The sequence below is a fragment of the Dunckerocampus dactyliophorus genome, chromosome 15 (genome assembly GCF_027744805.1).
Source record: "Dunckerocampus dactyliophorus isolate RoL2022-P2 chromosome 15, RoL_Ddac_1.1, whole genome shotgun sequence".
NCBI classification, from domain to species: domain Eukaryota; kingdom Metazoa; phylum Chordata; class Actinopteri; order Syngnathiformes; family Syngnathidae; genus Dunckerocampus; species Dunckerocampus dactyliophorus.
Window position 1 is genome coordinate 9608324 of NC_072833.1, and position 24799 is coordinate 9633122.

At 46.5% G+C, this 24799-nt stretch overlaps 1 protein-coding gene across 5 annotated transcripts; it reads right to left on the minus strand.

The window, feature by feature from the left end:
- dysf (dysferlin, limb girdle muscular dystrophy 2B (autosomal recessive)) lies at positions 1-24342 on the minus strand. 5 transcript variants are annotated; one of them, XM_054800027.1, is made up of 57 exons: positions 24149-24342; positions 21569-21624; positions 21410-21501; positions 21240-21345; positions 21021-21144; positions 20684-20940; positions 20494-20622; positions 20358-20420; positions 20238-20288; positions 20136-20166; positions 19946-20061; positions 19643-19769; positions 19466-19569; positions 19323-19391; positions 17994-18037; positions 17835-17917; positions 17613-17645; positions 17395-17510; positions 17199-17312; positions 16959-17136; positions 16769-16893; positions 16601-16707; positions 15555-15750; positions 15325-15471; positions 15106-15237; positions 14878-15044; positions 14695-14809; positions 14346-14451; positions 14138-14280; positions 13909-14079; positions 13749-13833; positions 13601-13678; positions 11985-12166; positions 11755-11895; positions 11648-11677; positions 11521-11556; positions 11399-11440; positions 11190-11291; positions 10027-10188; positions 7870-8041; positions 7729-7802; positions 7477-7536; positions 5747-5845; positions 4866-4994; positions 4635-4790; positions 4479-4570; positions 3995-4165; positions 3780-3922; positions 3270-3409; positions 3114-3202; positions 2945-3040; positions 2738-2879; positions 2574-2673; positions 1160-1332; positions 952-1061; positions 727-874; positions 1-640 (listed from the first exon to the last, which is right to left on the minus strand). In XM_054800027.1, the coding sequence occupies exons 1-57, from the start codon at positions 24234-24236 to the stop codon at positions 584-586; spliced, it is 6399 nt and encodes a 2132-aa protein (XP_054656002.1). In that variant the 5' UTR covers positions 24237-24342; the 3' UTR covers positions 1-583. The 5 variants fall into 5 exon arrangements, with proteins under 5 accessions (XP_054656002.1, XP_054656001.1, XP_054656004.1 ...); XM_054800026.1 differs by having other exon boundaries at positions 13909-14082; XM_054800029.1 differs by lacking the exon at positions 24149-24342 and adding an exon at positions 23437-23877 and having other exon boundaries at positions 13909-14082.
- Between the last annotated feature and the right edge of the window lie 457 nt (positions 24343-24799).

Genomic DNA, 24799 nt, shown 5'->3' on the forward strand with positions numbered 1-24799 from the left:
GTGTCGCCATGGAGACATTCAGATAAACGAGACAGACAACAAGCAGTCGCACAAGGCCAGAACCGAGCGGCAGGTCAGACGCTTTGGTGAAACGTTGGTCTCCGCGGTTACAAACTGGTTGGACCTGGCAGGACGAGACGCTCGCTAAAGTCTTTCCAGCGCTCAATGTGACTTTTGTTTACAAGCGCCGCCGGGACCACTACGTCAACTTTTCCACTCGGGTCCACTTTAGAGAGGCCGATGAAGAGAGTCAGAGTTTTCCAGCGATGGACCTTTGTTGGTGATGAGGACGAAGAGGAGGATGGCAGGAGGACGAGGAAATGAAGCATGTGACATTCAAGGAGAATAAGCAGTGATTTTTGTTTTTTCAATGAAAGCTTCGACATGTTAACTTGAACTGCTCACAGCTCTTTGTCCCCTGTCCTCGCTGCATAAACACATGACAGGAACAAGAAGAGTGACACTAGAGACACGACTATGACCCAAACATGTTAGGGTAAAGGCTTGTGAGGCTTTAATTAAGCACAAACGACATAAAGCTCTGACGGAATACATTCACAGAAGATGCAGATGCTCTCTGAGGTCACTCTGCAGCCCGTGCTGGTCCAAACGGGCCCACCATCCTCATGGCAGCGTAGTTCTGCAGAAGAAGACAAAAGAGAAGACACAATTTAACTTCCTGCTCTAGCATCTTTAGCTGCAAAACACACACACACAAAAACTTGCCGGGAAGGAGTAGAGGAAGACACCAAGGAAGAGAACGACGAGAAAGAGGATGATGAATAGGACAATGAAGCACTTGAAGCGTCTCCACAAGATGAACCTGAGCGTCTTGTAGGGGGACGAGAACCACAAGAAGGAGGTCTCTGGACGCCTGAGAGGACGTCTAATTAGCTTGCCTTTGGACTGTGTGTGTGTGTGTGTGTTTGTGTCAGAGAGAGAGCGACTCACAGAGGCTCTTCCAGGTGTGGGTTTACGTTGGGCTCATCTCGGCCCAGACCAGCAGGTCTCTCCTCGTGTTCTTGTTCTGTCACAATCTCCAGAGACATCTCCACCTTGCCCTGCAGCGCCACCATATGTCAGCACACATCACTGCATGTCACTAGCATACCTTACACATGCACCCCTTTCAGACGTTCTCTGATTGAAGACCACTCACAGCTAATAGTTGGCCTCCGTCGTGCTCGCGTCTGCAGGGCCACCATCCTTTGACAGTCTTCTGCTCAAACAGAGACACCAGCTGCTCGGCTGGCTGCTCCAGCAGACGCAGGTCGCACTTCTCAGCCGACTTGGCCGGACGCATCATGTAGTTGAGGTCCATCACCAGGTGACCTGCGGGGACATCGCTGTGTCTTTGAGCACATTGTTGATACCAGCCTGCTGCCAACAGACAATTCCAAGATGGCAGCTGAGTGGAAATGTGTCTCTTCCTGTGTTTCAATGCGTGCAACCAGTGCATAAGTGCGTTCAATCAGAGTACGTCAAAATGAGTGAAACATACACACTCGCTGTGGTCAGCATGGGGGAAAAAAGATAATGCTTTGTTGAGTTGTTGCAATTCACCATGACAAAGGAGAGAAGAAGCAGAGGGTAAATATTACAATCGTCATTTCAGGTAAGTGTGCAATGACAGAAATGGATTTGGGATAGTACTACGATGTTTGATGTTAACATTCACGCACTCAGGAACTAAGTACACAGTGTACACACTGTACTTATTGAAGTGTACTGACGGAAGTGTTCCATTTGAGACACAGTTTCAATAAAAAGGTCAAAAGTGTCCCTGCCGATGTTGTGGATTATGAAGGTGAATGGATGGAAAATGAGAAGTGCGTCAGCCTCTTTTTCCATCTTTACGGACCTTTGAGGGATCCCGTGGTGAACGTTAGGACAGTTTGATGGCAGCTGATGTTAAATATGGAGGAATTGCGGCATGATGAACGACTGGAGAGAGACGACACGTCCACTGGAAGTGTTTTTCCAGGGTTCGCAAGTGCTCGACAGTAGGAAAATGTCTGACCCTCACACCGTGCATAAGGATGAAGAAAGGCAGTGGTCGCGCTGATGAGCTGAAGACAGGCGGGAATGGAAGAAATGCTTTGAGGTGGCCTCGCCGCCACAAAGCCTACGAGCAGAATAAACCTGAGCGACAGGACACGGTGACAGATCAGAGTCTGGATTCCTCATCTTCCTCTTCCTTGTGTCTCGCTCAAATAACGGAGTTGGCGCAAAAAGAAAGGTTTAAGCGCAGTGGAAAACACAAGAAGGTCCATTCAGCAAGAAGGTTATCACATGTCACTGCCAGCTACATTACTACCAAAAAATGAGCTAAAACCATCTAAATGTCACCCGACATGATTTCAATGTTTTCTAAGGTGCCGTCTGGGAACACTGTTTCCTTTCCAGGAAGCATTTAGTGAGGCGCCAGCAGCTCGGCAAGGCAGTGGATCCACTCCATAGCAGGTTGGAAGTTCAAGCTCCTGTTGTCTACTGGACATGTGTCTCTGAGCAAGCACGCACCTCACAGAGACACGTGTACGCTCTCATAGCAGCTGTCCTTCAGCAAGTCTTACCAAGATAGTCGTCGAAGGAAAACTTGTCATTGTCCCACACTTGGATGGTCAGTTTGGGGGTCAGTTTAGTTTCGGCTTTGTCCAAACTCCAGAAATGTTCCTGCACACAGAGACAAAACACGTCACATTGCAACATGTCTCTCACAGAGAGTTGCTGTCCTCACCTTCCTGTCAACCACACACAACTGCTCTGCTGGCAAGTAGAGAAAAGGAAAGACGAATCTGTAGTTGAAGTTTGCTTCTCCATCCAGTGAACGGTAGTGGACATCTGTCTTCTGCTTGTTGTGCTCGTGTCCGTCAAGCCAGCTACAGGAAAAGAAGACGACACGGTGGTCAGTGGAGCTCGGTGTGACGTCATTTTCTGTGCCCACCCTTTCACATAGATGTCGCTCATCTTCTCCCCGCTGATGCTGACATCGTCCAGGATGACATCGCTGGTGTTCCAGATGATGCAACGCAGCAAGAACCTGTTAGCATGGATTGATTAGAATTAATAACTTATAGCTAACAACAATTAGTCTTTGTGCACTGTGCTCATACTTCTTGGCTTGGCGCGGTGTGATGTTGAAGGGCGGTCCAGGTGGTCCCAGAGACTTGGGGAACAGGTCCACCCACATCATGAGACGTCCCTGAGAGGTGGTGGTCACCGACAGCCAATCAGAAGCTAGGAGGAAATGCAATCAGGAAGTACCTTACCTGCTCAATGTCGGGTTGCAGCGGGCTGTACAGCGCTCGGGTCTCCACGTGTTCTGGAACCAGAGCCATTTCCCTCAATATGTGGAGCGACAGACGCTCCTCAACGGGGCCCAGATGACGTTTGGACACGTATCCGTCCTCTAAATGCAACACACCAGAAGATCAGAACAACACACGAAATACTAGAAGTGATTGTGTGAGAGTTTAGTCATACAGTATTTTCTTCCAATCAAATGAAAAGAATGGGCTGATGGGGTGGCTGAATTTATATGTAGTAAATTCACAGAAGCACTGATATACCGTAAATGGAATGATGCAATGTCTGATGGAGCAGTCAGTGTGTGCATGTGTGTGTCTGTGTGTGTCCTTGTGTGTGTGTCAAGTGGCGCCAAGGACGCCCTGATCCAGGCACCATGTCATCAGCGCCTGTGCTCCGACTCCGCCTCGCTAGCTTGTCTCTTCATGGCAGTGCTAACACACAAAGCCACAGAGCAGCGTGACGTATCTCACCGAGGTCAGCGATGCCATACTGCACCCCTCTGAAGTGGACCGTGTCTTTGCGGTAGACAGGCTTGCGCAGGTTCCTGCGCTCACACACTCTGGACAGCAGCTGCCTGGGAGTGAGCTGGTCCCGCCACTGGTTGACGCCCGAGCTAAGAGGCCACATGTGGGAATAAAAATAAGGGGTGTCCCCAGATATGTTGCACAATTACGTCAAAACTCACAGGCAGTAGGACATAGGCAGACCGCAGCCCGCTCCATATTTGGACAGGAAGCGGTTCTCCAGGTCAATGACTGTCTCGCCAATCTTCTCGTCCTTGGTGAGCAAATCGTGGTCGTACAGCATCACCCGCAGGTCCTTGTCCTGGGGGAGGGAACAGCTCAGCTCGAACATCCTGCACAAGAAACACTGAATGAAAACATGATCTTTGGTGTCCTCGAGTGTCCTCCTGACATGCTTGCTTGAGTACATGACATTATTTAAACAATAAACTTGTTTTCTTGAAGTCACATTTAGCTCAAAATTGTTTCAAGGAGTAAATGCAGGATCCTCAGCAGCAGAATGTTGCACAGAGGACATTTCTGTCCCAGAGGGAGAGACACACACACATGTAATCTGTGCTAGTCTAGCCCCCCCTGCTGGTGTCTCAGCAGAGTGTGAAATGCATTCTTATCGGGATGCTCTTTATTCAACATAACTGCACCTACTTTCCAAAGACAGGCTCCAGCGTGCAGGGGACATAGTTTTCATGGTCATTGATGGTCTTCTTCCCAAGTGAGATCCTCAAATAGGGGTCGCACTAAAACACACACAGATGTGTGTAAAGTCGTGTGTCTTTTTCACAATAGTCTCACGGAGCAGACCTTTCCATTCGCGTCTTTGGGCTGCAGTCCTCGAGCCTGAACAATGTAGACGCGAACCAAACACTCCTCCACACCGTTAGGAGGAAGCTTCCTGAACTGTCTAGATGGAGCAGGGGCCGAGGGGTCCTCCGGAAGGGCGTAGATTTTAAACATACCCTGCCCGGCAACAGCGACAAGGTTTGAAAATTGTTGCGTTGTTGTTATGCAAAAGAGTTAAGTCAAAAAAGTCACCTTGAACTCTCCCACCACTGACGGATCTTCTCCTTCCTCCTGCGTCTTTCCTCGTTGCAGCTTGAAGGTACGACAGAAATCGGAAAGACCTTCAAAAGCCTCCACCTTCTCCAACTCCCTGTCGTACACCTGAGGACGACAGACAGCAGGTTGATGTGTGTTAGCATGCTAGCTGTAGCGGACCAGTAGTGGAGGTTGGGGGCAGGGTTGGTGAGTGGAAAGTAGAGCAGTTTGGAAAAGTTGGAAATTGTGTCTCATTTTCTCATCACGTTACACGCTGGCCTGAGTGGGCTCATTAAAAGAGCAATGACAGAGGCCTCCTACCAAAAATGTCAACTGTCAACAAACTAATGGACCTTCTCAAAGGAAAGCTCAATAGGCAAAGGTCGGGCAGGCCCTGTGTTAAGTGAAAGAAGAAGGTCACGTATGCAGCTTCAAGGTTGTGTTTAGGAAGAATGACGAAAAGACACATTCCCACGTTCCGATTGATTTTCTCATTTCAGGTCTTCAGACAAGGAGACTGACGTATGTGTTGGGGTCGAGACTAGCGAGTACGTCCAGATTACTGGATGACTGGAAGGACCACTGGTAGGACAACTGGAGGGATTGGGGGACGACCCGTTGACTTGAAAAGAACGAACCGAGATGACGATGAAGGCTTTGCAACGATGAATTACAACCCCCCACTGTGGTGTTTGTCTGGCATTTGTCACACCACGATGGGACAATGGGAAGAGAGGTAAAAGGACAGCTCCTGGCTTTCTTCTGGAATGTTCTTCCGGAATGTTTTTCCGTATTCTACACAAGAAAGCTAACAGCTAAAACGTACACACACATGCACACGCGCACACACACACACACACACACACACACACTCTGACCTGCAGAGTGTCCAAGCCTCGTTCCAGATACGTCCCACACTTCCTTGTCTCTCCAGTGGACGCGTAGAACTTGCTCCACCAGTCCACAAAATCTTCTTCCTGTGGTAGACACAATCAGGGGTCATCATCCTGATCAATCAATCAACCAGCCAATTTATACAAGTGTGCCCCCTGAGACATCAGGGCAGTCCAAAAGTGAAAGACTGAACAGGTTTGAAGTCGCTTGTTAACACGTTTGTGAGACGTTCTCCTCAAACCACATAAAGACTTTTGCTCTTGGAGAAAACAAGAAGTGTCTTTGTTCTGGAATGTGTGCTGGCGTGAAAGTCAAGCTTGTAAAGTGCGAGCGCCGCTGCCATGAGTCATGTGAGGCCGCGCTCGCCGTCTTTTCACAAACGTTGACTGACGGCTTTCTGCGGTTTGGACGCGAGCCGTCAGCTTTTATTTTTTTTCGCCGTTTGAGAAAGTGAGCGTCGTCAAGTTGACAAAATGTTGGTACACACTCGCTTTGGACATTTTTCTCACAGTCAAACTGTGGATGCAGCAACTACAAAACGGAAAAAAACGGAGAATACAACGCCCCGCACCTCCTCCTAATGTAGTTATTTGACTTTGACCCAATGCCGCCCAGCAACCTTCAAAGGAGCACACAGGCCTAAAAAGTACTTTTTGCTTGGTGTGGATGCTGAAAGTTGAACAAGAGTGCTGTCATTGAGGGTGAGGGGCGGGGGGCCAGGATGTCCACTCTCCTGATTCTTTACAAACACTCTTTCTAAAGGCAGCATGGCACTGAAAATGGGAGCACGGTGTTTAACTTTACTGGAGGCTGGGTCAGAGGCCTGCAATAATGCCACTGAGGACCAAACAACACCACTAGAATTTGGCAAATAACAGCAGACGATCATTGAGGCAAACACGAGTGAAGATTTACTGGAGACATTTGTGAGGCAAAGAGAAAAGTAGCTAGTAATCATCACACGCCCATGAAGAAGCAACGTTTGCTTTTTCTGCTGAGATATTAGTCCTCCTTTGAAACTTTTAGCTTCTGTGTCCCTCCTTAAGCCGCTCTTTGCTAACCGTCTGCGGTCCAAAGGATCCCTAGCAGCTCTGTTGACTTTGGCTGCAGCCAGACAGAAAGCCAAGCCTTTCATTTGACTGGCCTCTATATCTGACCCTTAATAAAACAAATATCTTTGTTTACAGAGAAAGAAATCAGCCCCAATTACTGCTGCGACAGGCCAGGATGTGTGCTCGCACATGCGTGTGTGTGGTGTGTGTGTCTGGTCCGGGTCATGCTAAGTCTTCTAATTGACCTGGCTTGGATAAATAACATGGAAGAATGTTACAAGGAGCACGGTCTCCTGCTCAAACGCTGGATCAGATTTCGCGCGTAACCACACGGCGCAGCGTGCGGCTCTCTGCGAAGGCCCCGTCTCTCCGCTAGGACTTCTTTTCCCGAGCCGCCACCGCAAGAGCACAATATAAGAAGTGTCGTGTTTCGTCTCTGGCCGGCGGCTCCTTCCATCCTCCATCCTCCTCTCAGCACAACCGCTGTGATCCATCAGTGTCGCACTTAAAATAAACGCCATCAATAAGAACTTTCCAGCTATGCGTGCTGTGGCCAAACTCTCTTTAGCTTTGTCATGAAATAATGCCTCCTGGTGACAGTGTGACACGTTTAGTGTATGTGCAACAGCGCTGGCGTGTTTGTTTGAATGTTTGTTACCCACGTGGAGGCTGCAGCTAGAGGCGGAGAGGTTAATGATAGCGGAAGTGGCTCCGTCTGCAAGCTACACGTGCGCACACACACACACACACACGCACACGCACACGCAAACACACACATAAACACACAGGTTAGCATCCATTTTCAGTAAGAACAAAAGAAGTTAGTGACCTGAATAAGACGCCACAAAGCATGAAAGAACATCTCCAACTGATTTCCTAAAACCTTCTCAGTGGTGGCATTCCAATGATGTCACCTGATGCAAGATTAGCGGCTCCTCGTCGTCCACGGCGATGAAGGCATCGCCACTGACCATGCGGGGCATCTGACCTACAGGAAGCAGAGATGTCTATGTTGTTGTCTCGTTAAAGACTCCGCACACCCTCTCGGGTCTCACCTTTACCTCCATCCGCCTCCTCCTGATCCCTGTCCTCATCCTCGGGGAAGCATCGGTACTCCTCCAGGCAGCGGATGGTGCACTGGCCCACCACGGGCTTCCTGCCAAACTGACGGTTGTCAATAACTTTGATGACAATGGGGGGCATGTAGAGCTCCATCAGGGGGAGTCTCTGCGACAAGAATGCCAAAGAAACACAACTGATTCACTGATTTACTTGAAACAGCTGAGAGTCACATATACTCTGGAATACATCAATAGTTTATCATCAAACATGTTTTTGCTATTACTGTCCACCTGCTGCCACCCGACTGGTGTGTAGGGCAAGATTACTGTATATGAATGTTAATACAGTGGAACTTATTTAAGTCTGTCCCGCTTATGTCGAACAACTCATCAATATGAATAGACAGTGGTGTGAAAAAGTGTTTGCCCCCTTCCTGATTTCTTATTTTTTTTGCATGTTTGTCACACTTAAATGATTCACATCATCAAACAAATTTAAATATTAGTCAATGACAACACAACCGAACACAAAATGCAGTTTTTAAATGAAACTTTTTATTATTAAGGGACAAAAGGTGGAAGGTTCACCACTGTTCCGTGTTTTTGCCATTTGTGGATAATGGCTCTCACTGTGGTTCGCTGGAGTCCCAAAGCTTTAGAAATGGCTTTATAACCTTTTCTAGACTCATAGATCTCAATTCATCTCAGTTATAAAATGTTTGAACAAGGGGGGCAATCACTTTTTCCCACAGGGCCATGTAGGTTTGGATTTTTTTTTCTCCCTTAATAATAAAAGTTTCATTTAAAATTTGCATTTTGTGTTCAGTTGTGTTGTTAAATATTTAAATTTGTTTGATGATCTGAAACATTTAAGTGGGACAAACGTGCAAAAAAATAAGAAATCAGGAAGGGGGCAAAGACTATTTCACACCACTGTATAAATGTTTATACATACTTGTATATGAATGTTTATGTACAGTTGAGGTCAACATTATTAGCCTCCTAGGAATTTTTGAACATTTCTCTAAAATACTGCCCATATACAACGCTTCTAACTGACCCTACAATAAGAGAAAAAAATAGAGATGTGAACAAGAATCTCCAGATCTCCGCAAAGGTGATTGTCACTGAACTGGCTTCCTCTGGATTTGATGTCTCATGTAATACTGTTGTGAGGGCTATTGATTGATGATACCCAACTTGAGCTGTTTGGGTATATGAATGCTGCTTTTGTTTGGTAAAGGAAGGGTGAGGCCTGCAACCCTAAAAATAGTGTTCCCACAGTGAAGCTTGATGGTGGGAGCATAATGCTGGGGGGCTGATTTGCTGCTTCAGACACAGCAAACCTTGTTGGGGTGCATGGGGCCATGTAAAAAGAAAATGATGTTGATATTTTGAAGAATAACATCAAGAAGGCCTGTCAGTTTAGGTTTGGGTCAGTGCTCAAGACAATGACATCAAAGTTGGTTGAGAAGTTTTTGACGAACACTCAAATCAGGTTCTGGAGTGGCGCTCTTAGAGCCCAGATCTCAATACTATCAAAAATCTGTGGAAGGAGCTTAAAATTTAGGGTCCATGCTCAGAGGCCAGGCAATTTGGATGATCTTAAAAATTCGCCATGCAGCAATGGACATGCCAACTTAGTTAGAAACTACCAGTATAAATTATTTTCAGTTTTGAATCAGAAAAGCCGTACTATTGTCTATTAGTTATCAGAGGTCCATGGCATTTTTACTTTTTTATTGTTTCAATTCAGCAAATTAATACAAATGTTACATTTGACATTATGCCTTCCTTTGTTGTTGTGGACACAAACTATAAACACTTTGGGTAATGACACATTTAATTGAAAAGACAGGGGTTTTATTTGATTTCAATGGGGGTAATCATTTTTACTTGAACTGTATGATTTATATATGAATACATAAATGTGTATATGTCATTTACTTGTGAATATATGAATGATTTGAGTATGATGAGTGGCGATCGCCTTCTGATATTTTCAACATTAAACTCTGGGAGCTGCAGCTGGAAAAATGTGTGCAGTATTTCCATATTTGACTTTTCCTAAGGCACCATGCCACCAAGGAAAGGTCCATCTTTCTTTTGGACCGAGAGCAGCATTTGCAGCTGAAAATCAACGTTTCTCACCACGTCAAGGAAGAGTGTGTTGATGTCAAAGTTGGCCTTCTTCTTCACGCTGCGGATAACGCAGCTTTGGACCGTGGTGCCGCCGCACTCCACCTGCAGGCTGGGCGAGGTGACGCTGGCTAGCTGGAAGCTCTTCAGGTTGCGGACGCCCCACGCCAACACCTACACACACCAGAGCTTTTAGCACAACTAGCATCTTCTCCTGCCACAGGATGCTTAATAAATAATGATTTTAGAGGTGTGTCCATTCAAAGATTACAGTATGGGTGTCCAACAGAAAAATGGTAGGCTTTGGGGGCCACTTTATACTCTAGTCTATTTAATTACTATTATTAAACAAGCTACAATTATATTGTCCGTCAATTAAGCAGTTCAAAAGAAGAGAATAAACAGCCTACATGTCTTTTATGTTGATGTTACAGGTGACAGCACTCTTGTAGGCACGTGATGCCTGGCAAATATTTATCTACTCTAGGGGTGTCCCAACCCTATTCCAGCGAGGGCCATACAAAAATTGCAGGACGGAGGGGCCACTTTGACACATTTCGTACATTAAAAATGCTAAAACCAATCCAGCATAGGTTAATATAGTATGCTAAGCTATCTCAACAAAACATTCACATCTTACCTTTGTGTTATAGGTGATTAAGCAAAGTAGTGTAATAATGAATACTAAATTATATAAATTTATGTAATAATATACAATAAATACAAAACTTTGAACACCCCTGATTTTAGTGGTCTTGGACTCGACCGCCCAAAACCTGCTCAGTAACGCCCCCTGGAGAGTGAGAAAACATGATCAACCTGCCAGCAGGATTTCCGACTGACACCAAATCCAGTACACATCTTGACAGGGGGCATGGTAATCATCAAAGAACCTATGCTGTAAGACACTTGTAAGACATTTCTGTGGATTTGGGCCTTTTCCTTTTTGTTTTCTGTGTGGTCCTAATCCCTCCCTCCCACTAATGCAGACCGTGTTTAATTCTATTTGTACAATAAGCTGTTTGGCCACTAAAAAAACAAGCATGTGGGCTGGGAATGGCCCCTATGCCGCACTTTGGGCACCACTGATTTACGTTGTTAACATTATCGCATTGTTCATGTGACAATCTGAAAAGAAGTCCTCCCCAAGTGTGGTATTAATAACAGGACACAACCTCGATGGCGGTTCTCTGCAGGACAGGTTTGATTCCCTGAGGCACCATGAAGACATTGGGCTCCCTCTGTGGCGGGGGGCACGGAAGATCTGACTCATCCGGCTGCCAAAAGGAACAATATTGTTTTTAACCTGTACTTAATGTGATGCTGATGTGTCATCACACAGAACAAGTGCCAGTTCTGCTCCTGATGTTCACGTGTTGCCCACCCATTGCTGCAGGTTCTCACTGGGGAATCCTGGGAACATCAACTGAAGGACACACAGAGACAAGTAAAAGACCATATTCTAAACGTCCTCTGCATCAAAAAAGACAAGCAGTGATGCTTTACCTCATCCAGAACATGCCTGGAGGTTACGACGTCAGCCTGAGCGGGAAAAGGCCAACAAGAACATTTAAAAGTGTAAATGAAGAAAAAGAATCAACACAAAAAAAAGAGGAGGAGGAGATGAACACACCTCTTGACCTGGAATGTGGTGAACTACTGGCTGTCAATCAATGAGGAGAACATTAAAGCATCTTCGACGTGAACAACACCATTGCAAATCTCAACACCACCTCTAACCTTCTCCCTGTGTATGAGCTCAAATGCTGCCAACAGTTCGCCAGCGTCCTTCTCGCCAAGGCGGATAGGGAACCAGGCCAGGCGAGGCGAGCGGGTCAGCGAGGGCGAGCACACACAACGACCCATGAACTCATCTGCCCCCTGGATGGGTGGATGTACCAAAGTCACATGGTCTTCATGTATGCAAGAAGTGGGACTGTGAAGGACACATCACACAGCGTCCAACTCACATATGTGTCCTGGTCATAAAGTTCCACCACCACATGGGGAGGGCTGGCAATCGTGGCCTCGGGGTCCCCAAAAATCTCCACCTCGTAGAAGATGAGCGTCTGGTCCCAGGTAGGGTTCAGGGTGTTACGCACCGTCACTGTCTTCTGGGACTGATGGAGGAAAGACACAATGGCGTAGGGATCTGAAATCAAATGAACAAACATGGCTGAATGGAGTGCGACCCCCTCGCCCAAACACTCACACCCACACACATGTAGAGTCTCCAAGGAGTCATTAGCATTGCAATAAACAGAAGCCAGTTTGCATTTTCCCACCAGCCTTCAATTAACCTCAAAAGTGACCTTCCATCCTTGTGTCCTTCCTTGCTTTCCTTCTTTTCCTGTCTCTGCACACACACAAACACACGCACACACTGTACTAACAAATGCCTCACTCAGGGTGAACATTAGCTCATATAAGAGCAATACAAACAGCCTAGAGGGGTTATGCAAGTGTGTGTGCATGTGTGTGTTGCAGCAGTTGTTTAACATAAACAAACAGGGAAAAGAGAAAGAAAAGAAGAAGCAGTTGTGGTAAGGAAAGAAGACAAGAAGAAAGGACAGTATTCAGAAGCTGTGTCCCAAGTGGAATCGTTCTTTCAGTACAATTCAGTATATATTGTATATGTACTTAGGGCCCTATTCTCCCATGAGCTTAAGTGGGAAAAAGTGTGCAGCTGCGCGGGATTCTCCCCCTCCACTTAAGTCTGTCACTGCGCACTTTCATTCAAGATACGCACGTTGGCTGGAGCAACCCTAAAGTGTGGGTGTTCCCTGTCAAATTTGGCCTTGCGCGTATTATCCCCTCCACTTAAACACTTTTGTCCCTGCACGCTTCTGAGGTCCAGTGCCCCGGGAATGTGAAACATTATTTTGGATTTGAAGGTTATAGCGTACTAATCTATATGCATTCAAACTGCCACTGTCACCAACTTTTTTTCATTTTCTTTTCTACATTGTTTATTTCTAAATTTCTGAATAATAGGCCCCTTAGTCCCTTAGTGTGTGAATTTTGACAGTGTAGTGCTGTTCCAAATCCACTGCTGCCGTTGATGCATCTTTACCAGAAATGATGATCACAATATTTACCCGCTTCTTCTTCTTCTGTTCACTCCTTTCCATCACTATGGGTTGCTCCTCAGCTGCCATTATTTCAAGTTATTCCCTCCCCTTCGGCTACGTAGCCAAGATGGCAACTATTGAGGGCGGTAAGTGTCAAACACTGCGCACTCACCCTTTTGAGTGCAACATCCGGTGACTGACAGTCCACTGCATATTGCCATACTTTTCAGTGTGAATGCACTTATACACTAAAAAAACTAAGTGCACCAACTGAGACACAGGCTGACTCCATGCTGCCGATGAAAGCACAAGTATCAACCAATGGTTGCCTGCGAGCAGCAAGACCTCCACCTGTGTCACCATGATCACATTCTCATCCACCATCTGGTTTTAATGACCCCTCAGCTGATTATCACTTCTCTTTTCGTCTTGGTACTTCATGTCCTTCATTTTTAGGCGTTCTCGAGAAGAAGCCGTGATTTGCCAAGTGAGGTGAAAGGTCAAAGAAGACATACCAGAGAAGCTGTCCTTGTCCATGGCCAGCAGGTCTCTAGCTTGATACAAGTAGCAGCGCAGGTGGTAGCGGGTTCCACCTAGTAACAGATGAGGACCTGAGCAGACCGCTGAAGAGGAGAATGTACCAAAAAAAAAGAAGGGACTCACGCTCAAAGAAACAGGAAATCGTGGGTCTGTTGACTCCAAAGGTGGTGGTGACAGACTTGTCATCATGTTTGTCTTCTATGCTGCTCTGTGGGAGCAAGACAGGGGACAGGGTGAGGGGCACATTCACAGTCCATTCACTTTGACTTTGGTGGTCTCTCACCAGTGAGCACTCCAGAGCAAAGATGGCTGCCGGTCCCGTCTTCTCCAGGGGCTCCATGCGACACCTCCACCTGCGCCGCCGAAAGCTGTCCGTCTTCCTTGGCTTCAGGTGAAACCTCCAGCCGAACAGCGAGGTGTACTCCCAGCCCTCCCGCTCCGCCTCGTCTGGATGCTGCTGAAGGACGCAAAAGCAAGTGCAATCACAAAAATGTGTATTTTTTTTCATTTACCTTTCTGAGAGCATCCATCTTCTTTTGGTCCCGCCTTCTCAAGCGTATCCATCGCCTCCGACGGTTGGTGTGGTACATCTTCTCAGCAGGGACCCATGACTTGGGCCGGCGATCCGGTGGGATGGTGATGCCGTACTCCCAGCCTGCACACATATGCAAAGACATGCAAAGAACATTTTTTTGACTATTTGACTGCTCTCTGACTCACCTTGATCATCTACGCCCCTGTTGAGATCTTCGCTCCACTCAGGCTCCTCCCACACCCAGCCCGGAGGACACTCCACCTCGTCTTTTGGCACTGCTTTTTCGCCATTCTGCCGCACACAAAGAGCTTTTAGACCAGGGATGTCAACTCGTTTTCATTGACGGCCACATCGCAGTTATGTCTGCCCTCAAAGGGTCACTTCTAACTGTCAATATATACAAATATAAATATGAATAACTTGCTTTAAAATGAGAATTGAAGTGAGATTATCAAGGGGACAACCAGACATTCTAGTATTTATTTTTGATAACAAAAAATGCTTGGACTGGACAGTAAAGTGGACAACACACACCACATCAGTGTATCCCTCAGGCATGCCGATCCACTGTCCACCAGGTAACCTCATATGGTTTTCAAAGACTTCCTCTGTGAAGGTCATGTGGCCGGCGTCCACGTCAAATAGCAGTCTGTCATCAAGGAAAGCAGTTTACATCAGCTATTCCTGATGGCTTCTATTTGGAGTGTGATGACTTACGTCCTCTCAGGGCTGATGTACCAGTCTCCGGCCCAGGTCCAGCCAGGTGAGGGTTTGAAACTGTCCTTGGGCAGTTTCACCCTTCCCGTCACGTCGCTGAACTTAGGACAGGTGAGGCCTGCAGTACCCCAATTGCCCACTAGGGCGAGCCGGGTCTGGTTTTCGTACTGCAGAGAGAGAAATGTTTTAGAAGAAGAAGACTCTAATGTGATGAGGCCAGGATCTCACCGTCTCTGCGAACACTGACAGTTTTCCTTCAGCGCACTGGTTGAAGTGTTTGTCGTCTGCAGCCAGTCCGAACCACACTTTGACCCTGAGCTGACCAGGAAGCTTGGCCTCTCCGCTGCCCCCTTGTGGATACTACATACAGCAACAGACACCAAGCGTCAGCAAAACATTGCATTTGGAGACGAGGCGGTGGATACTTTTTAAAGCGTGTGGTCCCACTTTGAGGAAGACGGTCTGTAACTGCCCACAGTGTTTGCCACAGTGTCGCTCAGAGAAGAGGACACTGTGTGCTGGAATGCGATGGTATGCCACCCTTCGCTCTCCCTGCAGCATCCATATCACGATGTCAGGGAGACTGTTCTGAGGCTGGACAAAATGCACAAACATGAGTTTAAAAAGGATTGTGCTTTGAAGACAAATGTTGTTCATTCACAACTTTTCTGAAGCACCTCCTCAGCCAAACTCCTTAGCCGGCTGGCCCAGTCCTCCGCCTGCTCCATGACGGTCGAAAGCTCCGTGGCTGGCCCATGCTTGAGGGCCAGTGCTCCTGCGACAATCTGCTGCAGGTGCAGAGTGCGAATGTGTTGCAGTGAGCGGTCCAGAGGGGTCGCACACGGCCAACGCCGAAGAGACGGCAGCTCCTGACTGGAGAGACACAACAAAGTAAACGCAATATGAACACGTGTCAAAAATATTTTTCAACTTCCTGTTGAAGGGAGCGGATGTGTACTGACTAACAGGGTCTCTGCAGGTTTCAACAAGACAAATTTAGGACTTTTTAAGACTTTCTAAAGGCCATAATGAACTCAATTCAAGACCTACTGTAGTTCACATCTATACTGGCAAAAAAAAGCTCAAAGTACTTTAATTAAGTTTTCTCCGCTGTAACACACCACAGCATGCGTAAGGCACACTGGTTGGTTGTGCTTGATAAAGGTCTTGATGGGCTGGACAGGTACTTTTTGTTCCTTTTTTTTAGTTACCGGTATGTTATAACATCCTAAAAAATCAAAACATTTATTTAAGAAAAAAAAACACATTTTAAGCCCTTTCAAAATCTTAAGATAATTTTATACATTTTTATGCCCTTTTGGACCTTTTACTGTGTTTAGCTATTTTTATTGCTTGTTGTTTTTGTTTGCTTTATTGTTTTTATTTTAGCCTCTTATGTTTTAACCTTTGTATTTACCATATTTTTATTATCATATATTATCATCACTTTGAGGCAGTAGTGGCTGTTTTAAAATTGACCATAAATTCAAATGATTGGATTTTAGGCTTTTTCAGACCCCGCGAATACCCTGGACTGAGCTCCCAGTGTTTTAGAATATTCTGGATATTTCCTGATCATAAGCACCTTTGTCTGGCGTGTGGTAGGGCTTCATTGAAATAAACGAGTTACGATTGCCGCCAGCAAGCAAAGCTTGCTTTTTATTCATTTTCATTTATTTTATGTGTGTTTTTATTTGTTTTGTCCAACCTCTTCACAGCTTACCTGCAGTCTGTGATCACCTGATCCAACATCTCCATCACTCGCAGCTCCAACTCGTCCATGTCGCTCCCTGACTTCACTTCCAGTTGCACCCGCTGCAGGTTGGCCTCCTGGACACCCATAAGTGTCATACACATGTCAAACACATTATGTCACGTGATAAAGCCTCACCAGTCTGTCAAGGACAGCCAGCAGCATGTTGAGAGCCTCTATCCTCGGAGCGATATCTTCCCACGCAGAGGACAGGACCACCACTGGCTTCACATTTCCCCAGGGGAGGTAATAGTAATGGCAACCTGGAAAACCCAATGATAACGCAGCAGCTTCAAAGACACAAAAGATGACACAGAAGGTAACCCACCATCAAATACGGCCCTGCTGAACTGTGTGGTGGAGGCCAGAGGGAGGCAGCTGTAGTCAAACTTGTTGCCGTAGTTGCCGATGCTGACCTCAAACTGGACGGCATCGTCGACATCCTGGAGGAGCGTGGCCGAATAGAACGCCACAAAGAGAGAGAACTTCCTCTTCCTGAGAAACTTCTGTTAGGTGAAGAGAGGGGAACCTTCAACAAGGTCTTGGAAGTGTGAATCTTCTCCCTCACCTCAGCCACCAGCAGATCATCTGACGGAATGTCTTCCGTTTTATGCTCCGGCTTGTCCACCAGCTTCGTGGTCAATTCCAGTAAAACCCGACCTCGGTAAGCCACGCCCTCCCCCTGTGAGTTGGAGGGAAGCAGCATTTAAGATTAGGGTCTGTTATTTCATCTCAACATGACCCCTGTTGACATGCTAAATTACTTTGCCCAGGTTCAAGGCTTCGTGAGGGTCGTTGAAGGTGCTGAACTCTCGGGGACTGCCGTAGAAGTTGACAAAACACGGACCAAACGTGGGCAGGAAGCCAAGCGTGTCATCCACTGTGGGCAGACGGATGACAGCTTGAGATGGTTACTTAGAAAACTATGTGACTTGTAAATTGGTGATGAAGAAAGAGAAGAGTAAAAGGACAGAGGACGTACTGCCAGAGTGGACGCTGCGCGGAGTCAAATCGTCTGAATGCATGGACAGGAAATCAGATGCAGTAAAGGTAAGACAGAAATAAAGCAGATGTACCACAACTCAGAAGGTCATGTGTTAGTGCAGTGGGCGGAGCCAGGGAAGAGTGTGGAAAGGAGCTCCCTGCTCGCCGTTAAAAAGAATGCAGTTTTAATTCAAGACGTGTCTTTCGTATCCACACTCACCCTCCAGCTCTCCTCCTGGAGCTGAGATCTTGGACATACAGAGGTGGGCGGTGCCAATGACATCATTGTGACTGGCCCGGTCCCTGTCAGGAGAACATGAGAAAAGTCAACGTTTGATTTTATTTTCATTTGGAGAAGGGAGACAAATGAAGTGTCAACCAGTCAAGAATTCTGATCCTCATCTTCTCACACATGGAAGGAAACTAGAAGGAAGAGCAGACCAATCATGAAGAACATAAATTAGTAGTAGAAATAGTAGTAGTAGTAGTGGTAGTAGTAGTAGTAGTAGTAGTAGTAGTAGTATAAATACTGGTAATAACTGTACTACTAGTAGTAGTAGTAATATAAATACTGGTAGTAATTGTAGGAGTATTAGTAGTAGTAATAGTATTAGTTATAGTATCAGTTAGGGCTGTCCCGATCCCATGGATCAGGATCGAGATCGGCTGCCGATCCGCTGTATTTTGAAGATCGGATAAAATCAGCGTCCGCCACGAGATGGGTCGATCCGGTTGCCGTATAATGTTTGTAACTCTGGGCCAGCTGCATTAATGCCTCTCAAAGGTGGTTGCTACTCGACTACCACCACCCATAATAAGAAGAAAACGTAACATCACCATGCAGACATGTCTGCGGTGTACCGCAGGGAAGTTAGTTTCATGTTGGACATTGGATATTTAGCTCCGTAGCTACAGTGCCGCTCAACCACTGGTTGTTTATACTAAGGGCCGTCAATAAATTACTATTGCGTTGAATAGAGTTTGTTAAAAACAAAAAGGTCATATATTCTAAATCGCACCACAAATTGATCTATGACCATGTCAAATGATTAGTCCTACCCTAAACATATTTTGCACGCCCATTTTTTCCAATTTTATCTTTTATTGGATGGACTTTTATTGGATCTTTTATTGGATTAGGGACCTGACTCACAGAGGTTTGTTACAAAAGCCAAACAATCTTGTTGGTCATGCTGTGTAATAAAAAAGTAAATTCAGTAATACTTTGGTTGCATTATTATAATAATACTTTTTGAATACTTTGAAGTGTTATTTTTATAACAATGTTCAATTCCACAAATTAATGTTTGTAACTAAAGCTTATTAAAAAAATAAAAAGAATCGGACTGGATTGGAAGCCAAAAAATGTGGATTGGGACGTCCTTAGTATCAGTGTTAGTAATAGTAGCAGTAGTAGTGGGCATAGTTGTAATAGTATCAGTGATAGTAATAATAAGTAATAGTAGTAATAGTATAGCAATAGTGGTAATAACATAACAATTACAACAACAATAATAATAATAATTCAATAACACTAGCAGCAGTAGTAGTTATAATCATAATTATAATTACAATAACAATAATATCATAAATGTAACAATAAATATACAGTATGTGTATAATAAATATATTTAAAAAACAAAAATTTTGAGCTATATAGCTATACTGCTATATTATATACAATAATAGAAGTGAGCGCAAGCCTCACCCTGATTGGCATTGTAAGACTCTGGTGCCACTGTGGATTGGCATTCTTCTCCAGAACCTTGGTGCAGATCTAAATGAAGACCAACAGATGAAGATTACCATGAAGTGAAGAATAACAATGTTCCACTGGTTGAACACACGTACTGTTTTGCCAGCAAAGTGGATCTCCACCAGGGGATCCACCAGGTTCTTCCTATTGCTGTCAAAGCCAAAAATCTGCCTCATGCCATCCATGAAGGCATCGTCCACTGCACACAGAGGAGAAAGTCAACAGGGCGTCAGCGGAGCATGTTCACAGCTGCTAAACGTACACAGACTCACTCTGGGGAAGGTCCTCCGCTCTGAAGACCCTCAAGGTGAAGGATGCTCCTCTGAGGGTCAGACCGGCCGGTCGCAGCAGGTTCCCCTCAATGTCCTCCTTGTCCTCCACACACTCGCGCTTGTCCGCCTGGAAATCCACTAAATCATTATAAACATGGTGGCCATCTATCATAGCAGTAACTTTTTGTTTTTGATGATCTCACGGTTCTTTCAGCAGGTCCATTTAAAGCAACAGTGACATTTGAGACAGGTCCGGAACATGAACTTATAGGATGGATTTGAACAGAACAAGCTGTCTCTCACCGGTGGCTCATCTCCAGCAGCCAGCACCCAAAGGCTGACTTTCAGGTAGCCTCTAACCCCAGCAGACAGGTCATCAGGGTCACAGAGGAGCAGCCATTTCCTCAAGTAGCAGTGTCCTAGCAAAGACACTTGACGTTTAGCTCTCGTGGACAGGTATGGATGAGGTTGCGATGTGCTTGTGGTTACTCACGGTGCTCGTTGTAGACGCCGCCCACGTCAAGCTGTCAACACGAAACCGCTGGAGGTCACGCTTTAATCTTTGAAAGGCTTTGATTTCACTCTCAATGCTCACCTTGAACTGTCCGATCATGGCGTCCGTCCTGAGGGAGCGCGAGTCACACACCTGTCAGGCCACACGAGGGAGTCAAAGAGGAAACACGGTGACGAAAAGGCAACGAGGGCTGCGGCTCACCGTGATGAAAATGGCTTCATCAAACAAGTCAGATGGCGTCTCGAAGAAGTTCAGGAAGAAAGTCTTCAGACAGGAAGTTGAAAAGCTTTACAGTGCAGAAGAACAACAAGATGAAATCCATCATGTCCTCACTGACCTCATCAAAGGTCGGGTTGTTGCCCTTGCGGATGCGTGTCCTCCTGCTCTGTCCAGCCACCGTCACCTTGACAACAGGGTTGATGTTGACGCCCGGCAGCTGTCGCGCCGCGATGACTCGCACGCGAACCTGTGAAACAAGGACAGCATGAAAACGAGCCAGCAGAGGGCACGCACACAAGCTAGTCCACCTGAATGTCCTGAGGCTTATTGGAAAGAGGTTTGGTCTGACCACTGGCGCCCCTCCTCCTCTTCTTCAGCCCCCCGTGGGTGTTGTAGGACGGAGGCGAGCGTTTGGGGGTCTGGGCGGCAGGCGACTCCTTTCCCTGAGGCCCCTGGGGGCCGACCACCACCATGGAGCGTCCATCGTCCGCAACCTGGTCCTCAGGGACCTCCAACATGATCATGCTCTCTGTGTCCTCCTCACCAAGAGTGTCCAGGGAGATCACTGCATGGACACAAGTGATATGGACATTTTCATAGCTGGCAGCAAGTGCCCCCTGCGGGTGGCACTGTAAGGCACTTTACTTGTTACAGTGTCCAGCTCCACATTGGGGTTGCTGTGCGGGAGGACCTCAGGCAGGGACGGAGATTGGAAGACAGGAGCTGACCCGGGAGGAGGGATGTAGGACACCTGCAAGGTGAGTGTGGCCTGGTGGACAAAAAACAACACCACTCAAAATTATGTAGGAGAAGTCAATGAAAGTATATAGAGTTTGTGTTTTATGTGTATAAGAAGGTTCTCACTCCCGTATTGTTCCTCTTGGTGTCCAATAGAGAGACAGTGAAGGAGGCGGCCATGTTGGGAGAGCTCAGCACGTCTCTGACAGAAAGTCGACTTTCCCCAAGAAACCTACACGAGAAGAACCTGAGGAAACATCTGAAAACATTTCCTAGTTAACTGGAGCTCACATTACCTGTTCCTCCCCATCTTCTCATGGTCCTTCACCACACAGTGCAGCTCAGCCCCTGAGTCCAAAGGGACCCCCTTCAGGTCCCATTCGAACCCCTGGAGGTCAAAGTTGACATTTACATTATGTTTGGTGACTACAATTTGGAAATTGTGGTGTCCTGACCTCGTTCCAAACAGGATTGGGGTTGTTCTTGATGACCTTGGTCTTCTTCTTAGAGCCTGGAAGCAATGAAGCAATGTACCTAATGAAATGAACATCCCTGGACTTGTTGAATGCTGGCTGTGTGTGTGTATGTGTGTGTAAGTCAGCACACACAGAATAAGACAAATCATTTCTGGAACTTGCTTGCTTTCCTGTTTTGGACGTGAGAAGACACAAATAGCGACACGAGCGCACCTCCGCTCTTTCACCACATATCTTTAAAAAACACCTCCGCCCTTCCTGGGGGGGTCAAGAGGGTGCGTGAAGCCAGCTTGAACTCTCCATCTCCTGAGAACCGAAGTCTCTTAGACAGGAAGTGGCTGTTTCAGTTGGCACAGGTTGACGAGCCAGAAATAGACCAGCGGGGGGCGCTAATTTTAGAGACAAGCTGAGAGCAATGATGATAGGGATACCTCTTGGCCAGCAGGGGGCAGCGCTCAGGCGGGTCAAGCCTAATATATAGCGTCTCCTTTTTTCTGTGACAAATTTCCAAAGAGATTCCTCATCATGTGGACGAAGAGGAGCGAGAACTCCTCCACTGGTGTGGAGTACAAGCTTGTGTGTTTGTGTGTGTGTGAGACGGCATCAGGAAGTGGCGCTCACACAAAGGCAGGAAATTAAGAGAAGTGCCTGCGTCATCGAGAAGGCAGACACAGACAAGTCAACTTTTGAGCCATCACAAATGGAGAACGTTAGACAGCTTGCCATGACTCAGCACATTTTGTTGGAAGTGAGACTCCTTAACCTCTTCAAGCCTGGGCATAGGTGGTCAAATAAGAATTTTGAATGCGTGCACAAAGTGTACATGGATGCTTTTAGTGTCAAAGTAAAGAGGAGACGTTGATGTTTAGATGTGAAACTACTTATCTACTCTACTGAGTAAGAGTAAATGAAGCTGCTTGTTCAGTGAGTTTTAGCGGTAGCGATGATAGTTGTATTGTTGAGAGGGCTAAGTTAGTCATTTGTTTCATGAAATTATTCATGACATATGGACTGCTCACCTCACACTTTGTCTTCTGTTTTTCTTAAACTGGTCTGGTCGAGCTTTTAGGTGATGGTCTTCCGGTTAAATGAATGTATAGCATGTGTTTTTTGCATTGATATAAGCATTCATAAGAGCTACCATTGCAACACAAATGCAAACTCAGTGCCCCCCCCGGGGCAATGGCGGAGCCAGAAATTTTTCCTTGGGGTGGCCAAGGTGAGACCGTTACTCACACGAGGGTGGCAATAAGTTCATACCTGAAATGTCAAGATGGCCAGTGGGGTGGCGGGCGAGTGACCGGGGTGGCCACGGCCACCACTGGCCACCCCGTAGTTCTGCCACTGATTTTGTACCGTAATTAATAGCTGAGCAGTGTGCCGAGGACATGTTTTCAATGCATAGTTTATGGATTCTGCTCACGATCATGGCGGCCAAACCCATGCAGGGCATAATACGGAAGTGGAACGCCAATCGGCACTCCTTTTTTAACACTAGACTCCTTGGTTTACATGCCCGCTCACCAAAGTAATCATGGAAAACCTACCTCCCGCTTGCAGCTCACGCAAGACATGGTTTTATTGACTGCTCCTCCACAAAATAGGCAGCTCTCTTCTGTTGTGTGCTGCAGTGAAATGTGTCCCAAGCTGAACTAATGTTCTGTATTTGTCAAAATTGTCCCCCAGCCGTGGGGGTGGCTACTGGGGAGGCCGGAGAGTGACCAAGGATGACCACGGCCACCCCGTAGCTCCGCCACAAACCTAGGGTCTAACTCTTTTAAAAGATAAAAGTCATTTTAAAGAGTTGATGTTAAGACCACTACTGAGCGCCGATTTGGTCCTCTTACCTCGAAAGCTGACACTGGCCAGGGGGTCGGAGTGCCGCAAGTTGTTGGCCCGCTGAACAACACAACGCAACATGCTGTAAGAACCTCAAGTGAGGCCTGACCGGGGGGATGCTAAATACGGTCCAAGTTTTCCGAGTGACAGTTGTCACATCACCAGCCGGGATTTGGGAGAGGCAAGATGGGCAAAAAATGTCAGGAAATCTTGGAGGTGTACCTCAGAAAAAAAGTGTGGGAAAGAAGGTTTTGAACTGAGGAGAATGTGCTCGCTGAGCCTCTGCAGCTTCTCTGCAGGACTCGATCCCACACAGAGGAAAAACACCTCACGTCCAGAGGAAATCCCAACATTTCCTGTTTCCTCTTCCTCACTCGTCTCCTCCTCACCGCCACCATGTTTGCAAGTGCAAAGATGCTGCCTTTGTATGGCACCAACAACACTGTCTCTCTGTCCGAACTGAGATGGAAACTTGGACGGACATGGACATCATGAAGGGAAGAACACAAACAGTGAATGGGCAGTGCGCCCTGCCCCCCTCCCTCAGGGAGACACTGAAGAGAGCTTTCCAATAATAACCTCTCAGCTGTTTGGGAGGAGGGGGAGCAGGACGGGTGTCAGCGTTTGGATGAATAATAATAATGATAATAAGAATAAATGTAATAATCTTTAGCTCACAGGAACTTCACACTTGCATCCCAGCTTCAGCCCCACCCTTACCTTCATGGGTGACAGTGCAGTAGGCGTCGCTGACATCGTCATCTGGTGTTTGCAGACGCTCTGCGCACAGAATGAACACACGCAGCATGACACACACACATACACAATCAGAGCTGCGTAAATATCCAAATATTGTTCTTAAAAAGAAAGCTCCATCACAGAGAGTCGCCGAGGACGAGAGAGAGAGACGAGGACGAGAGACAAGGACGAGAGAGAGAGACTATTAAATTAAAGCTGCTGCTCTCAGCTGTCCCCCCCAAACTAACCCCCCCCCCCCCCCCCCCCATGCCACTAACTCACACATGCCTGCACACAACACACACACAACTAAAAACAACACACACTGAGGACAGCCTTCATTATTAAAGTAGTTTGGACATTTAAATGTATATAAAGACAGATTAGGGGTCAAAGTTCAATCAAATGGCATATAGTGGCAAAATAAGTTTTATGATTCAGCACTCTGCATTGTTTACTCATATTTATGTAGCGTTTTGCACAAATATGCACAAGTTTAACAAGTGTGTGTATATTAAAAATGGGCTAGTTAGCTGCTATGCTAGCTCCAGTAGGACCTTTAGTGACATCAGGGTACATAAACTTACTTTTCTTCTTCTTTCCTTCTTTCCACCACCTTCCAAAGTTGAGGAT

Excerpts from the sequence above, each read along its gene's own strand:
- dysf (XM_054800026.1), bottom strand. The coding sequence starts at position 24,236 with ATGCTGCGTGTGTTCATTCTGTGCGCAGAGCGTCTGCAAACACCAGAT. Across the intron at positions 19,570-19,642 it reads AGCGGAGGACCTTCCCCAGA|TGGACGATGCCTTCATGGAT; the intron begins GTGAGTCTGTGT and ends CTCTGTGTGCAG. Across the intron at positions 7,537-7,728 it reads AGCCGCTAATCTTGCATCAG|CTTGCAGACGGAGCCACTTC; the intron begins GTGACATCATTG and ends GCGCACGTGTAG.